This window comes from Schistocerca serialis, chromosome 7 (assembly GCF_023864345.2).
Source record: "Schistocerca serialis cubense isolate TAMUIC-IGC-003099 chromosome 7, iqSchSeri2.2, whole genome shotgun sequence".
Taxonomy (NCBI): domain Eukaryota; kingdom Metazoa; phylum Arthropoda; class Insecta; order Orthoptera; family Acrididae; genus Schistocerca; species Schistocerca serialis.
In genome coordinates this window covers 188989115-189006049 of record NC_064644.1, presented here as the reverse complement: position 1 = coordinate 189006049, position 16935 = coordinate 188989115, and the positions used below count along the sequence as shown (strand labels likewise).

Genomic DNA, 16935 nt, shown 5'->3' with positions numbered 1-16935 from the left:
TTTTCTCAGAATTTCGAACATCTTGCACCATTTGACGTTATCGAATGCTTTTTCGAGGTTGAGAAATCCTATGAACGGGTCTTGAATTTTCTTATGAATTGCTTCCATTATCACCCACAATGTCAGAAACCCCTCTCCGGTGCCTTTTCCTTTCATAAAGCCAAGCTGTTCGTTATGTAACACATCCTCAATTTTCTTTTCCATTCTTCTTTATATCATTCTTGTTAGCAAACTTGGATGCATGAGCTGTTAAGCCGGTTGTACGATAATTCTCGCACTTGTCAGCTCTTACAATCTTCAGAATAGTGTGGATGATATTTTTCCGAAAGCCGCCATACTCGTACATTCTACACACTTCCCCCAACGATTTTAGAAGTTTGCAACGTACGGGCGGTTTATTGTATGATTATCGATATATTGAAAAATATCTATTGGTAGTCTTAGTCGACCATGAGTTGCTATCTGACTTAAGTTGTCTCTATTTAAACGCGCGGTTATGCCCCCAATATCATTTGCATCGAAATTATCATTACACTCTAATTATTAAACAAGAATATGGTGATTGCTAGCTACGAAATCGATAATGCGGTGATTAGCATATGATACCAAATTAAGATTTATTCAGAAAACAGGATGAGCAATATTTCCAGCCTAACATGACAATACAATACACTCGCTAACCTAACTAGCCTATCATTGGCACAATGCATCCTCTTTTCCTAACTACTTAAGTCAACACTGAACCCGCAAGTGACTCTATTGAAGTTCTACCTGAACGGACACAGACTCAGAGAGCGCCAGTCAAAGAGCTAGCGGAATACAAACTCATTTAGAATTACAGTGCCCTACTTTGGCTAATGATTGCTAATATCACCGTAATTCTCCGTGATGATTACGACGGTCGGGCCAGCCAACGTCGTGATGCCGTCTTTCCCGTGAGCGAGCTTGGCTTTAATCTCCAACGTGGACGTGGTTTGCGTCCGTAAACTCCTGTACCTAAGTGTTCAGTTGCGGAGTCTGTCACTAGTCAATACTCAAGCTACTTGCACATATGCCAAGAGTAGTTGGTCGACTTAAGTGCGCGGGAGCAAAGGTGCACTTCAGATTGCATATGAACACCACAAGTTAGTACAAATCTGCTTCTCTCCTCAGAGGAACAGATAATGCTACGTGTGTGGAGTCGTATGCTCTACACTATTCAGACATGGAGAGTAATCACTTGACTCAATGCCGGTAACTTCTCCAACCTACTTCTCTCCACGCTCTCCAAGCAGAGCAGCCAGACACCGCGACTGCTCTCCTCCACAGCCGACCCCAGAGTCCACCTTCAGCGTTTTTGCAAACCTGGCCGTTCTTCGCCGCATGGATCCGTGTGCGTTGGTAGTCAATCACGATGCAGACTTCCATGTATCCGTGCGCGTTTGCACCCAACCACGACACAGAATTCTCCCGCGGTTACTGTTGCCGCCAAACTTTCAACACGTATCTCTACGCGCTCTGCGCCAATCCCATCACAGTCTTCCGCAAACTTTCCACTGTGGCGCGAAATCGTCTTTCCCTCTTTCGCATATAGTTCCTTCTCGCTTCTTGTTGTGATGGCCCAGCGTCTCCGAACGTCTTTGGTGGTCTGAAGTGCCAGCCGACAAAGCGGTCCGGCCGCGGTCATCCCGTTAGCTTGACATGACATAAACACTTTCCTTAGGGGTTCCAGCCGTGTTCCAGCCTCTGAGCTCATCTCGTTCGTCTGACATGACACACACGCCTTCCTTTTCTGTGTCCATTCTCTCCTACCGGTGGGCCAATTATCAATTATTATTCGGTGTATTAGAACTGATTTTGCATCATGTAAGGTGCAAAGTCTGCCACCTTACAAGTTCTGATGGAATATTATCTATCCCTTCTGCCTGAATTGATCTTAAGTCTTCCAAAGCTCTCTTAAATTCTGATTCTAATATTGGATCCGCTGTCTCTTGTAAATCGGGTCCTGTTTCTTCTTTAATCACATGAGAGAAATTCTCCCTCTCACAGAGGTCTTCAATGTGCTCTTTCCACCCGTCCTCCAGGTACTGACGGAGTGTCCCATAAATCTGTTTTAACAGAAATTTTTTGGTGGTGGAGGAGTGTCTTCAATACAGCTTGTTAGTCATCGCTTCTCCTCGTACTGCCCAGCACTAGGGCAGACGTTACATTGTGACTCCAGCCAGTGCGTTACGAGGCTGTGACAAGCACTTGTGCTGGGTAATGTAGTCATCCAGTAGGTGCGGCCCCCTGCCCTGGGCGGGGCTAGCGCGCCATTAGGCGTCGTCGACCGCGCCGCGTCGCCCAGGAATGCACCACGAACGAGGCGGCCGGATGCGCGTCGGCCAGCGCGCCGTGCTGCGGTGTGGCGTAGTGACGCATCGTGTCGCGGCGCGCATCCGGCCCGTGACCGCCGCCGGAAGCCGCCACCAGGTGCCCCAGGCCGCTCCTCCAGTCTGCACGCCGTCGCCGACCCGTGTACGCGCCTTACGCCAGTCCCCGTACACTGAGCGCAGCGCCCGTCTCTTTGTCTGGATGCATTCGCCTACTTTCGCGGAGCGCGGTTGTACCAGAAGGCGCCAGCAACTCTCCCACCAGCCGAGGAGTCTACGAAGCGCCCCGAAGGGGTATAGGCCTACCTACTGGCGTGCCACTGCATGCACTTTAAAGCCCCAAAGCCAGAAAAAGAACCGAAAAACTGCCACAGACGACTCTGAAAATTACTTCAGAGGCCTGTCGCATATAAATCGATGCACGGAGGCTCCTGGGCGCAGTTCCAAGGATCTCCTCGGTCGCTACTCTATTGTCGAGTGCAAGAGGGTGCGCAGACGGTGGAAAACGACAGGAACTGAACCTTGTGGACTGTGTGCGTCACCAGTGCACCTTCTACACTGCCAGACCACGGCCCAAGCTGGGGTCCCTGCTCAGCAGGTTCTGCTACGCTTCCGGACTCCCTGACGACATGGCAGCCGACTGCCTGCAGGGTACCCTCCGCTTGTCGTCCGAAGAGACGGACGACGACGTCGTGGAAGAAGCTGAAGAAGGTAACCCAATGGTAGCAGCTCAAACTACCTCGTAATTCTTTCCAATAACAGAACATCTACATAAGAAAGTTATATTCCAGTGGAATAAATATTTGCAAACATCAGTCTCTGTCATCTGACCATCTTCAGCTATCGTAAAATTATTTATAACAGCCTACACGGCAACGTTCTTATAGTGGCGCCACATTAAATAAAAACCGTCACTGCCGGCAACAGTGTGATACATTATACAGTCATGAGTAAAATATACTACACGATGATTAAGTTTGTCAGTACGTTTTACTATCGACTTTATAAGGTATTTTACTATTGACGAGCCGGCCGCAGTGGCCAAGCGGTTCTAGGCGCTTCATTCCGGAACCGCGCGACTGCTACGGTCGCAGGTTCGAATCCTGCCTCGGGCATGGATGTGTGTGATGTCCTTAGGTTAGTTAGGTTTACGTAGTTCTAAGATCTGGGGAACTGATGACCTCAGATGTTAAGTCCCATAGTGCTCAGAGCCATTTGAAACATTTTTACTATTGACGGCAGTGACAAGGATGCCTGTTGTTTGATCTGGCGCCACAGTAAGTACAGTGCCATGTACGGTGTTGTAAACCCGTGCAGATTATAAAAATGTACGTGTGTGTGTGTGTGTGTGTGTGTGTGTGTGTGTGCGCGCGCGCTCGAGTCTTTACGTGTGGTGGGTATATTCCTCATCTCCTCCTAAAGCACTGGTTCCATTTCAAACAAACTTGTTGCACATCTCTTTTACTGCCGGCCAACAATCGTTGTGGGCGTAACAACCACCTGCCTAACATAGTTAAGGAGATATAGCATCATAAACAAAGAGATGCGTGAAAAACTGCCGCATCATGCATGACGTTTAAATGTATTACTTCTGTGTTGCTAACTGTATTCGCTATAAATTTCGCAGACAATATGCACATATGCCGCTAAATGCCGCTACAAAAGTATACTATGGTACCAAACATACCGGATGATCAAAAAGTCAGTATAAATTTGAAAATTTAATAAACCACGGAATAATGTAGATAGAGGGGTAAAAATTGGCATACATGCTTGGAATGACATGGGGTTTTACTAGAACAGAAAAGAAAAACTAAGTATTGCTAGACGCGTGGAAGATCTTATGCGCGCGTTGTTTGGCGTTCATCGTGTGCTCACCGCCACTTTCGTCATTCTTGGCCTCCCAGGTCCCCAGACCACAGTCCGTGCGATTATTGGCTTTGGGGTTACCTGAAGCCGCAAGTGTATCGTGATCGACCGGCATCTCTAGGGATGTTGAAAGACAACATCCGACTCCAATGCCTCACCATAACTCCGGACATGCTTTACAGTGGTGTTCACAACATTGTTCCTCGACTACAGCTGTTGCTGAGGTATGATGGTGGACATATTGAGCATTTCCTGTAAATAACATCATCTTTGCTTTGTCTTACTTTGTTATGCTAATTAATGCTATTCTGATTAGATGAAGCGGCATCTGTCGGACATTTTTTGAACTTTTGTATCTTTTTGGTTCTAATAAAACCCCATGTCATTCCAAGCATGTGTGTCAATTCGTACCTCTCTATCTACATTATTCCGTGATTTATTCAGTTTTCAAATTTATTCTGACTGTTTGATCACCCGGTAGTTCAGGAGATATGACGTCACAGTCACTGAAATTCTCGAAAAACTGCGGCATTGTGCATTTTAAATTTATTGCTTCTTTTCTACGAACTCTATTCTCCACACATTTTGCAGACAGTCTCCACATACGTCGCTGAATAAATTCTACTAAAAATAGTGTTCAATACCACAAATGTCAACAGTATGCACTTTGCGCCTTGGTTTCATTCGTTCAATGTAGCTGCCGTTGACAACAGTAATATCCACGCACTTTTCACCATCAAGCACGTGTTCAGTACTGCTTGGGTTTCAAAAATGTTCAAATGTGTGTGAAATCTGATGGGACTTAACTGCTAAGGTCATCAGTCCCTAGGCTTACACACAACCTAAATTATCGTAAGGACAAACACACACACCCATGCCCGAGGGAGGACTCGAACCTCCGCCGGGACCAGCCGCTTGGGTTTCCGTCTTGGGTTTCAGCTGCTGATGAGTCTTCTGTATTACATGGCTGTGGTCGAAAAAAATTTTCCGATCCTCATGTTTTGTTCAGAGTTTCGCTGGACGTCTTCGGAGGTATTCCTGTAGACGCTAAGACTGCCAACTTTAGAGTCGGACATCAAAGAGCGACATACATACTGTGCAAAGTGGGTGTGGTCGAGCTTACATGTGATCAGCAGAGACAATCTTTATAGAGATAAAACTTCAGAAACCGTCGGGAACCGAAACGTTTCTTCGACCATCGCCATAAAACCATGAAGACTCGTCAGCAACTACGACATCTGGTCGTGAAAGTCTTCATTGTAAGTCTCTGGTTTGTTTTCGCGGCAATGTTTTTTGTATGTCAACAATGGTAAACATCTTTATTGGCAGGTTTACTGACGATGAATTGGCCGATATGCATCTGTCGTGTGGGTTCACTGAATACTGTGGAAGAACAGCAGAACGACACTATGCTGGGGTGTTCCCGCAGCGATAGCCACCAACCACAACAGGCTACAGTGCTCCGTCTGAAGGTTGTTGCATTACTCTGTGGTGTGTGCTATCTCAGGTCTTCTTATCCTTATTGTATATTGTAGTTTTCCTCACTGTTGGGGAGATATTTTCACAGAAACAAGGGTGATTGCAGTAACAATAAATCACCACTACCTTATTATCTTGAAAGGAGCTGCCAGGTCCGCGGGTTCCTTGCATAAAAATACTCCGAAGGTATTCCTGAACAACCTCTGAAAGTGAGTCGGTGGAGTTTCGGTTCACAATGTGTACGCAGGGTGCTCCAGGAGCAATGGTCAGTATTCATGAATAAGACAGGAACAATCATTCGAAGCAAAAACGTATATTATACATGCGCTGTAGAATGCATACCTATAAACAGTCCATCTTCGACACTGAGAAACAAATTTCTTCAGCAGCAAGGTATTCGTTTGCAATATTCTGGAAGATGATAGTATGGAGCAAAACAAGTTAAAATTGTGCAGTAAACATAGGCTCTAAACTGCAAATCTTGATAGCTATGAGCACTTGTTCAGTAGAAGAGAGGTTTTTCACTGTAGTGAACGTGAACAAGTGCTCGTAGCTCTTACAGTATTGTGTCTAGAGCGTATGTTTTCTTGTTTTGGTCCACGCTACCACTTCTAAAAATATGGAGAGCAAAGAACTTGGGCTCGAAGAGGTCTGTTTCACAGTATCGAAGATGAAAAAGAGATCATAGCGCTTAAGTTACGGTAAACTCTCGATTATTCGCGGGCGGATTACTTGCTTTACCGATTATCCGCTGCCTATTTCTCCCGCTCTTTTTGCTGCTAAAATTTTTTTCTTAACCCGGGAGTGGTCGCGGGTGAGCGATAATCTCACTTTACAACACGAGTGTAGTAAGAAATAAGCTGCTCGAACACTGCAAGCGCTGGAAAATAGTCATTCGTTTCTGTTAGTGCCGAAAAGTGTCTGAAAAGCGAAAAGTGGTTGTGTTAACGATACAATAGAAACTGGAAATAATACAAAAACTCGAAGAAGGCAGTACCGGTACGTGAAATCTGGCATTGATTTACCACGTGGGTGAAACTACTATCCGCGATATTCAGAAAAAAAAGACAAAATAATTCAGTTCATAATAGTTCTGACTATTCTAAAGGTTTCTCGAAGCGGAAGGCTATGAAAATATCTACTTATGCGGGGGTGGATAAAGCTACGGTGGAATGTTTCGAAAGAAAAAATCGGAAGGCACGCAAGTATCTGACTCAATATGTGCCAGACAGGCCCAGTTCTTTTTTTCAAACCTTGTACCTCGAAGGAGCTTTTAAAGCATCTTCCGGCTGGTTAACAAGATGTAAACAGCATCATGGTTTGCGGGAGATTGCCGTCCAAGGAGAAAATTAATTGAGGATAATAAGGCTGCTGATTTCCAGTTTATTGCACGAGAAAATCTAGAGCTGGAGGAAATTTAGAATGCGGATTAAACTGGGTTGTTTGGAAGTGTCTACGAGGAAAGATTTTAGCTTTCGATACAGAGCGTAGTGCGCCTGGTTGTGAATCAGGCAAGGAAAGGATAACCGTGGTGTGTTCTGGTAATGGTACAGGATTACATAAAGTAGAGCTCATTGTAATTGATAAAACCTCAAAAACCGTGCTGTTTTAAAGGGAAAAAAGGCACAGTTTACCTGTCCATTATTTCCACCAGAAAGGGGCGTGGATGGATCGCACAATATTTCAAACATGGCTCCATAACTGCTTTGTGCCATAAGTGCGAGAACATTTAATGTTGAATGATCTGCCTGTAAGAGCTTTATTGTTACTGGAAAATACACCATTGGAGCTGAACGAAAATGTTCCGAAATCGGATAGCGGGATGATGTTTGTAAAATATTTACTTCCTAATGTGACGGCCTTAATCCAGCCAGTCGGTGCGGGTGCCATTGCTGCCATGAATAAAATTTATAGAGAAAGTCTGGTACAAAAATTCATTGATGATTGTAGCAATCTTCAAATATTTTGGAAACAATTAACTCTGCTAGACGCAATTTATAAAGTTTCGAAGCCATGGAATAAGGTAAAACACTCAACCGCAGGCAAGTTATGGAAAAACATTGATCATAAAGCCGATGGAATCAGTAATTCCGCTGACGAATAAGACTGCTCATTAGCAACGTTAGCTGCTGGCTTGAGAAGTACTCCATGGTGTGAAACTATTGGCAAAGAAAATATTTCTGAATGCTCTAATATAGACTGCCCGGAGCCAGGTCATGAGATGTTGAGTGACGGTGCTATTTTTCAGCTATTACAAGCGAAATCCGAGGAGGCGAATGACAGTGAGCCAATGGTGCAGCAAGTCGTGTATTTTGTCAACACATAAAACTCATAATTATTACAGACTGGCGACCTTCCTCGACATCATATGGATAGCACTAAATATCCACGGACGGACGACGAGTCCGTTGTAGCTTTAATTTTGCTTACGGGCCACTGTGTAGAGTCATGATTAAAATTCAAAATGGTTCAAATGGCTCTGAGCACTATGGGACTTAACTTCTAATGTCATCAGTCCCCTAGAACTTAGAACTACTTAAACCTAACTAACCTAAGGACATCACACGCACCTATGCCCGAGGCAGGATTCGAACCTGCGACCGTAGCGGTCTCGCGGTTCCAGACTGTAGCGCCTAGAACCGCTCGGCCACCCCGGGCGGCATTAAAATTCAGAGAACAACGTTATGTAACTGAATCAGCTTTCATATAACTCAAATGAAATAAAAATTCTGTTATTATCAGCTTAATATCAGATAAGTCCTGCGTTGCGGTTTGTTTAGGCTGTCTGTCATTCTCGTGTTGTACCGAAGCACATAACTGAATGGAACACGTCCAACTGTCAATCTGTTCCCTATATGGTCACCCAGTTACTTAATTCTTAGTGCGATGAATCGATAAAAATGATTTGTGCGGAAAATACGTCGTCGATGTGGAGCCATGGTCCTGGTTCAAATGGTTCAAATGGCTCTGAGCACTATGGGACTCAACTGCTGTGGTTATCAGTCCCCTAGAACTTAGAACTACTTAAACCTAACTAACCTAAGGACATCACACACATCCATGCCCGAGGCAGGATTCGAACCTGCGACCGTAGCAGTCGCACGGTTCCGGACTGCGCGCCTAGAACCGCGAGACCACCGCGGCCGGCCCATGGTCCTGTAGCAAGTATTACATGACAGCGTCGGCGACGGCGTCATCAACCACGAATCACTAGCTCAGCTCATCTCGGGAAGAAGAAAACTGCTGCCTGTGATCGTCTCGAAGAAAACATTCTGATATCTCCTGAAGTTATTTAACCTCCTAGAATGTAAACCGAGACGATTCGACAGCGAAACGAACTCCGCACCTCGCAAATTACAAGCTCTTGGTATTAATCACTGCCGCCATGTCACTTTTAAAAACGTAATTCACTATGGAAGACAGAGAATATATGCACCTTAAGGTACATAGGCACAATGACTCTATTTTCTAGTGCGATAGTGCAGATATGCGAGGAAAACCACATGCCTCAGAACTGGGTGTACGCCTGCAAATCCCGGGTTCGATTCCCGGCGGGGTCAGGGATTTTCTCTGCCTCGTGATGGCTGGGTGTTGTGTGATGTCCTTAGGTTAGTTAGGTTTAAGTAGTTCTAAGTTTTAGGGGACTGATGACCATAGATGTTAAGTCCCATAGTGCTCAGAGCCATTTGAACCATTTTTTTTACGCCTGCAATGAACCATATGCGCGATAGTGTCCACGCGCAACCTCAATTCCGAATGATAACGTATTTCTGAGTGAAATTTAGTTTCGTTTCATTTCATTTCAGTTTCAGTGTGATTATGTTGTTTCACGGCACTATTTCAGGTGTACAAGAATAATAGAATAAACATCACTTACTACTTTATCTACTGTTTGTGTTGGTGCTTGTAGCTAAGTCGGCGAGTGTCGTGCCAGAGGTCCTAGGACCGAGTTCTGAGCTTGAAATATAACATACTATGTATAAAACTATATGAAAGTTTTCAGAAAAGTAATTGAGATAATATTGACCTGTCCAAAATTCGAAAAAGTTATGCTAGAGGAGGATGTTCCGTTACAGCTTCCATAATAAGGGTGTGGTGCTCAGTTATTTATAAGATTTGTGTATATCATATTTGTGTTAGCTCGCTATAAAACGTAACCTGTACGATATTTTCAAATAAAGCACATTTTCTTTTCCGAAAATACGGCTATATTCTGGCCATTTGCGTAATTAGATTTTTACTTTAACATTCGTCTTCAGTAAAATTTAGTAAATGTAGCTCGAACTCATTCACAACTACTATGTAGTCAGAATTTATCGTGCAGAGTGGACGGTGTTGTCAAATATAAATGGCTTCAATTTATTTCAAAACTTTTTCCTTTTTCTGTCGGCACATTTACTTCACAATGGCTACATACTTTGCTCCTTTGCGTGCAAACGCTTTTATGCTCAAGTGGTAGGTGGTGAGGCAACAGTTTTCTACTGTTATATTTATAATAAAAAGTTTATTGCAGCCAAGTAGCCTTAAAAATTCGAAGTTCAATGATAATAATAAACGACATTAGACATCTTACGTACTGTTATCTGCGTAGTCACTTATTGACCTTATGCTTCTGGTACAGAGTTCTATATGGTAACGTTCGCAGATTTGATGACACAGTTTACACTCACGCATTGCGCTTGGTTAATGATATGGTGTGTTGATGCAAATAGGGTGGTGGATACCGTGGACTGCCATTCTGGTGATCACGTGTCTCATTTTGAAGTTTTCCTTTGTCCATGTTGGGTCAATCATGGCGCCTGTGCTGTAAAATTCTGGAGGTACGTCTTCCCTTTTTTCCTTCAATGTTTTAAGTAGAATTTCTAAAGCGCTGCTGTTGGGTAGCACCAGGTTTGTCCGCAGGTACACAAGTCTGAATAGTGTTGTTTTGGACACTCCTGTTGCTTTCTTTATATAGGTCGTCTTCACTCTTTGTAGAGTCGTTAGATTTTTCACTGTAAGGTGTGGTCCGATAATTTCTGTGCCGTACGTCAGTGCTGGGAAGATTTTGGTTCTGAATAGAGCCATTGCTGTCTCTAGGCTAAGGAATCTGATGTATTGTATTTCATGGATTGTCATTATTGCTTGCGTTGCTTTCTCTGTTACATGTTTTGTGAAACATTTTCCATTGTTTGTTCTGTGACCCCTAGGTACTTGAAGTCTGGTACAGTCTTCACTTTTCTCTCCCATATGAAGATCTCAGCTGATTCAGGTGCTCTTCCTCCATTTCTGAGTACCATTATTTCTGTTTTCGCCACATTTATTTCGAAGCCGTGTTCGACACACCAATCTTCCACATCATTTATCGCTTCTTGTGACTTTGCAGTGTCCTTTGCGCCTATTACAATATCGTGTGCATATGCAGATAAGATTACACCCTCCATTTGGGGTATTCTTACAGTTTCTTCCGCTGCAAGGACAAATAACAGAGGACTCAGTGGGTATCCATGTAGCACTCCGTTTGATTGGAGTATCGGCTCCGATAGGGAGATGTTGTCTGAGATCCTTATTTCGTTCCAGCGCAATATTGTGCTTATCATTCATGTACACATATTGATTTCTCCCAGGGTTTCCTCTAGCTTTTTGGTCATTAATTTTCTGTTTATGAAGTCAGTGGCTTTTATAAACCACATAAAGTTTTCCTCTGTCTTCAAGGTCTTCCCATACGCTCTTTAGCAGGAGTTCTATTGCAGTCAGAGTTGATCTTCCCTCCCTGAATCCCATGTGTTTTTCGGAGAGGTATTCATCGATTGTTTTCTTTATTTTTTTATATTATTTTTGTGGACCTTTTGAAAGGTAAGTTTTCCAGAGTTATGCATGTGTATTTGTTAGGGTCCTTGGGGTCTCCTTTCCCTTTATATAGCACTTTTACTATTGGCTGTCTCCACTGTTCTGGAATGGAGGCTGTTTCTGTGTACTTATTGTAGAATTTTGTCCATATTGCCGTTAGTATTTGGGGAATGTCTTTTAAATATTCGCTATAAAGTCTCTCAGGGCCTGCATATTTTTTTGTTCTTGGTGCTGTGAATGCCATCTTTGATCTCTTCTGTGGCCAATGGGACCTATTCCATGGTTGTTTGTGGCACTGTATCCTCTCTGCCCTCTGGCCTCCCTCTTAGTCCCTCCTTGTTCAGTATGTTGTCGAAGTGCGTCTCCTATATTTTCAAATCGATGCTATGTGTTTCAGCTAGTTTTCTGCGGCGTATCGCAATATATGGGTCTTTTTAGTCTTCCATTACTAGTTTCTTTCCTTCTCTTGCCCAGAATGTTCTCTTCTTTTCTTTTAGCCTTTTCTTATAGATATTTGCTTTTTCGTCGTAATTCCTGAGAAGTATAGGGTTCTGTGTGCATAAATGTTAATTTTATTTTAAAATTATGACTTATTCTTCACAATAAGCTTCATGGAGAGAGCATGTATGTTGTGAGGCTGATAGTATTCCTAGTTTTTTATATAGCTGTCGACGTGGGGTTCATGGATGCGCTCTACATAATTATTAGCCTTACATCACGTTTCTCTGCAGTGAATACTTTTTGCTGCACGAAAGGGTTTCATCTGATATTAATGAGTAAATTAACGACTTTGCGAAGGTTTCATCAACAAAATCAGCAGTTACATATAGAGCAAATGCTATTGAATCCAAGCGTTTCTAGGAGATCCGTAATTTGTGATTTTCAGTTCTTCATCAATACACGCTCGGAATTTTGAAAATAAAGTTTTACAAGTTTCCTCTCCTCATACTGTGTCGCATGTGTGAGCAATTCTGCTTTGTACAGAACTAAATGAACTCTGTTTTTCTAAGTTAAACGATAGGCCATTTAATGAGAACCAATCAACTTTCTTCTGAATACTTCATTTATTGTTCCTTTAGTTGTTGCACCTCTATTGGGTCGGAGTATCATGTTTCGTCGCGGACAGAGTAACTCACCGAAACAATAGCAAAGTACACGTGCACGTTTTTGTAAAACAGAGCACGACAACACCAAGGGAAGTAATGTGCTTTAATGTGCACTGTTTATTTTCGACTACGTGCAGAGCCGGTCGGAGTGGCCAAGCGGTTCTAGGCGCTACAGTCCGGAACCGCGCCCGCTACGGTCGCAGGTTCGAATTCTGCCTCGGACATGGATGTGTGTGTTGTCCTTAGAACTACTTAAAACTAACTAACCTAAGTTCTAGGGGACTTATGACCTCAGCAGTTGAGTCCCATAGTGCTCAGAGCCATTTGAACCATTTGAACTACGTGTAGACGCTTTCGTTGCGCTGCGGAAAGCGCCGACCTCAAGTGGATGCAACCTGACAGGTTTATTCGTGAACACTCACATTAGCTTAGCCTCATAAGGCTCTACGCGTAGAAGGAAGTAGGCCACTGGTGAGGGCTTATCTACTGGCAATGACGGGCGACAGGCGTAAGGACAATGGCAGGCGGCGGTGGCGATAGCGTTGTGGCTTCATGCGCACCTCAGTTCAGGTAGTGAGCGAGCGGTATGTTCCTTCTACACCTGACCGGGCTGTCGCCGACCGTCTTTTGCAGCCTGATGCTAAATCGCTTCTTCCTCTCTACAACAGGTAAAGACTGTATAACGAGGTACTCCAAGTTAATACTAAACTAATTCTGTTAAATTTTGGTTACACGACAAATCGCGCAAATTTGAGATGTCGATGTCGATGCAACTAAATAAGTTTGTACCACTCCCCCCCCCTCCCCCCCCCCCCCCCCCCGTGCGTATTCAAGTACAGAATACGCCGCTGCGGTCGGCAACTCCTCTATAAGAAAACAAATGTCTGGTACATATGTTACATCAGTTACTGCTGCTGCAATGGCTGGCTATCAAGATTTAAGTGAATTTGAAAGGCCGGCCAGTGTGGCCGAGCGGTTCTAGGCGCTTCAGTCTACAACCGCGTGACCGCTACGGTCGCAAGTTCGCATCCTACCTCGGGCATGGATGTGTGTGCTGTCCTTAGGTTAGTTAGGTTTGTGTAGTTCTAAGTTCTAGGGGACTGATGACCTCAGATATGTTAAGACCCATAGTGCTCAGAGCCATTTTGAATTTGAACATGATACACGCGGCGCACGAACGGTGGCACACAGCACCTCCGAGGTGGCGATGAAGTGGGGATTTTCCCTTACGACCATTTCACGAGTGTACGTGAATATCAGGAATTCGGTAAAATATCAAATCTCCTTCATCGCTACGGCCAGAAGAAAATCTTGTAAGAACGGGACCAACGACGACTGAAGAGAATCGTTCAACGTGACAGAAGTGCAACCCTTCCGCAAATTGCTGCTGATTTCGTGGTGCCGCGCGGGGTAGCCGTACGGTCTTGAGCGCGTTGTCACGGTTCGCGCGGCTCCCCCGTCAGAGGTTAGAGTCCTCCCTCGGTCATGGGTGCGTGTGTTGTCCTTAGCGTAAGTGAGTTTAAGTTAGTTTAAGTAGTGTGTAAGCCCAGGGACCGATGACTTCAGCAGTTTGGTCCCATAGGAAATTACCACAAATTTTCAAATTTTCATGCTGAGCCATCAACAAATGTCAGCGTGCGAACCATTCAACGAAACATCATCGATATGCGCTTTCGGAGCCAAAGGCCCACTCGTGTACCCTTGACGCCTCCACGACACAAAGCTTTACGCCTCGCGTGGGCCATTCAACACCGACAGTGGATTGTTGATGACTGGATACATGTTGCCTGCGCGGACGAGTTTCGTTTCAAATTGAATCGAGCGGATGAAGGTGTACGGGTAAGGAGACAACCTCATGAATCCGTGGACCCTGCATGTCAGCGGGGAACTGTTCAAGCTGGTGAAGGCTCTGATGGGACCCCTGATACGTCTAGATACGACTCTGACAGGTGAAACGTACGTAAGCATTCTGTCTGATCACCTGCGTCCGTTCATATCCATTGCGCATTCCGATGGACTTGGTCAATTCCACCAGGACAGTGCGACAACCCATATGTCCATAATTGCTACAGAGTAGCTCCAGGAATACTCTTCTGAATATTTACACTTCCGCTGGCCTCTAAAATTCCCAGATGTGAACATATCGAGTATATCTGCGGTGCCTTGCAACGTGCTGTTCAGTTGAGACCTCCACCCCCTCCTTCTCCCACGGATTTATGGACTGTCGCGAGTAATGAGGATAATAAGTAAGGAGCACAACATTAGTTGCGTTGGATAAGTTAAGAATCTGGGTCTGGCGTGAGGCGTGCTAGGAAAGTCCGTGCAGCTGCGATCATCACTGTGTGCGGATGGCGCAGTGGTCAGCGCATCTACTTAGTAAGCAGGAGAATCTGGTTTGAATCCTGATGTTGCACAAATTTTCAACTTCCCCAATTGATTTGATTCAGTGTCAGCTCGCAGCCGATGTTTGTAATTCCTTTTTGTCAAAATACGTATGGCTTGTAATTAAGAACAACTTAAACCGGAACTTTCACGCGGAAAATGTAGTGGGGAAGGCGAAGAAGAATGCGTTTTATTGCCAGAACATTTAGAAGGTGCAACTAATTTGCTAAAGAGATTGCCTACAGTCGATTGTCCGTCCTCTTATGGAATACTGGGATCTGGTATGGGATCTTCACCATATACGATTGGCGGAGGACATCGAAATAGTTCAAAGAAGAACAGCTTTATTTGTATTATCGTGTAATAGGGGAGAGAGTGTGTGTCACGGATATGATAAGCCAGCTGTAGTAGCAATCACTAAAACAGAGACTTTTCCGATGCAATGAAATCTTTTCATGAAATTTGAAACACCAACGTCCTCCTCGGAATGGGAAAATATTTTGTTGTGCCCCTCTTCCATACGGAGTAATGAATCATCGTGAAAAAAAAAATCATAGCTCACAAGATTTAGGTGTTCATTTGAAGACTGTAAATGTCACACATTCTAAATACCAAATAACAGGAGAATCAAGAAGCAATCTCTCTCTTTGTGTACATAACCTACTGGTATCCGAAAAACTGAGAAGATACCCTGAGACTACAGAATTATGTTGCCCATCTCATCACTGTTTGAAATAATGAGACAAATTACAAAACAAATAAGTTATTAGGAACGTTCTGTGTGCCACACCAAGAAACTGACTGGGTCTAAATGCCAATAAGAAAGCTTTTGTTTCAATAACCATCAATACTGAAGCAAAACGGTTGATTTGTGGTAATACAATAATACAGTAATAATGTTCTGATTATTAGATCTGTAGTCACAAATATCATTTCTCATATTTTTTTAAATTTTTAAAGAGAATAACAAAATGACATTCATGAAAAAAATCTCTCTGAATTGATTTTTGTGTCTTACAGAGCTACATTCTAGGAATTAGCTGTTGCGAAGTTTACTTAGAACTCTTTGTGATATTGAGGAAGGAATGGCAACATCGTCAACAGGTCTTTCTGTTTTGCAGCTGATAAACATGACTAATCTTTCAGATGAAATACGATATGGCATACACCGAACATGGTCTTTCCTCTTTTGAATACATTGAAATTTTACAATCTTCCTTCCAGAATAAGAATTTTTAATAGCTGTTTGAGATGGATTAGTGGGAGACACTTCTCTCATGTTGAATTTGGAGATCTAGCACCTTCCATTGACAACAATGTTTCAGCAGCATCTTTAAAATCAAAGAATTCAGTTCTTTGCATTAGAATTACATGGAATCGGTTCATAACTTCAGCTGACTCAACTATCATGTAAATCTTGCTGAACAAAGGCCTTGCTTATCTTTCTTCGTTACTCTATAATAGTTAAAACGCCCTCCCAGCACTAAAAGCTGTACCTACTCACCAGAAACTTGTATGATACCTCTTCACTTAACGGGAATATCATCAAAAACGAAAAGATGGGTACTCTCACGCATGATGCGCCATGTAATAATGTGTGTTTGAAACGTTGTGACAGTTGAAACATATCTAGGGACATGCAAAAGAGTCTTGAAAAGCATTTTATGAAACAATAGCACTTAGAACGTTTGTCATTTCCACTCCTCTACATCTACACGTATATCTACGTACATTCTCCGCAAGTCAACATATGGTGCATAGCGGAGGGTACCTTGTACCACAACTAGTCATTTTCTATCCTGTTTCACTCGCAAATCGAGCGAGGGAAAAATGACTGTCTATATACGTCCGTACGAGCCCTAAATTCTCTCCTCTTTGTGATGTTTATGCGAAATGTACGTTGGTGGCAGGAGAATCGT

At 43.6% G+C, this 16935-nt stretch overlaps 1 protein-coding gene across 1 annotated transcript in view; it reads left to right on the top strand.

Moving 5' to 3' along the window:
• Nucleotides 1-2328: 2328 nt before the first annotated feature.
• The window catches only part of LOC126412962 (ankyrin repeat and SAM domain-containing protein 1A-like), a 209926-nt gene continuing 195319 nt past the window's right edge, over nt 2329-16935 (top strand). Inside the window, exons 1-2 of the mRNA XM_050082854.1 lie at nt 2329-2496; nt 2897-3062. Of these exons, the coding sequence (XP_049938811.1) occupies nt 2329-2496; nt 2897-3062 (334 nt within the window). The remainder of the gene's footprint in view (nt 2497-2896; nt 3063-16935) is intronic.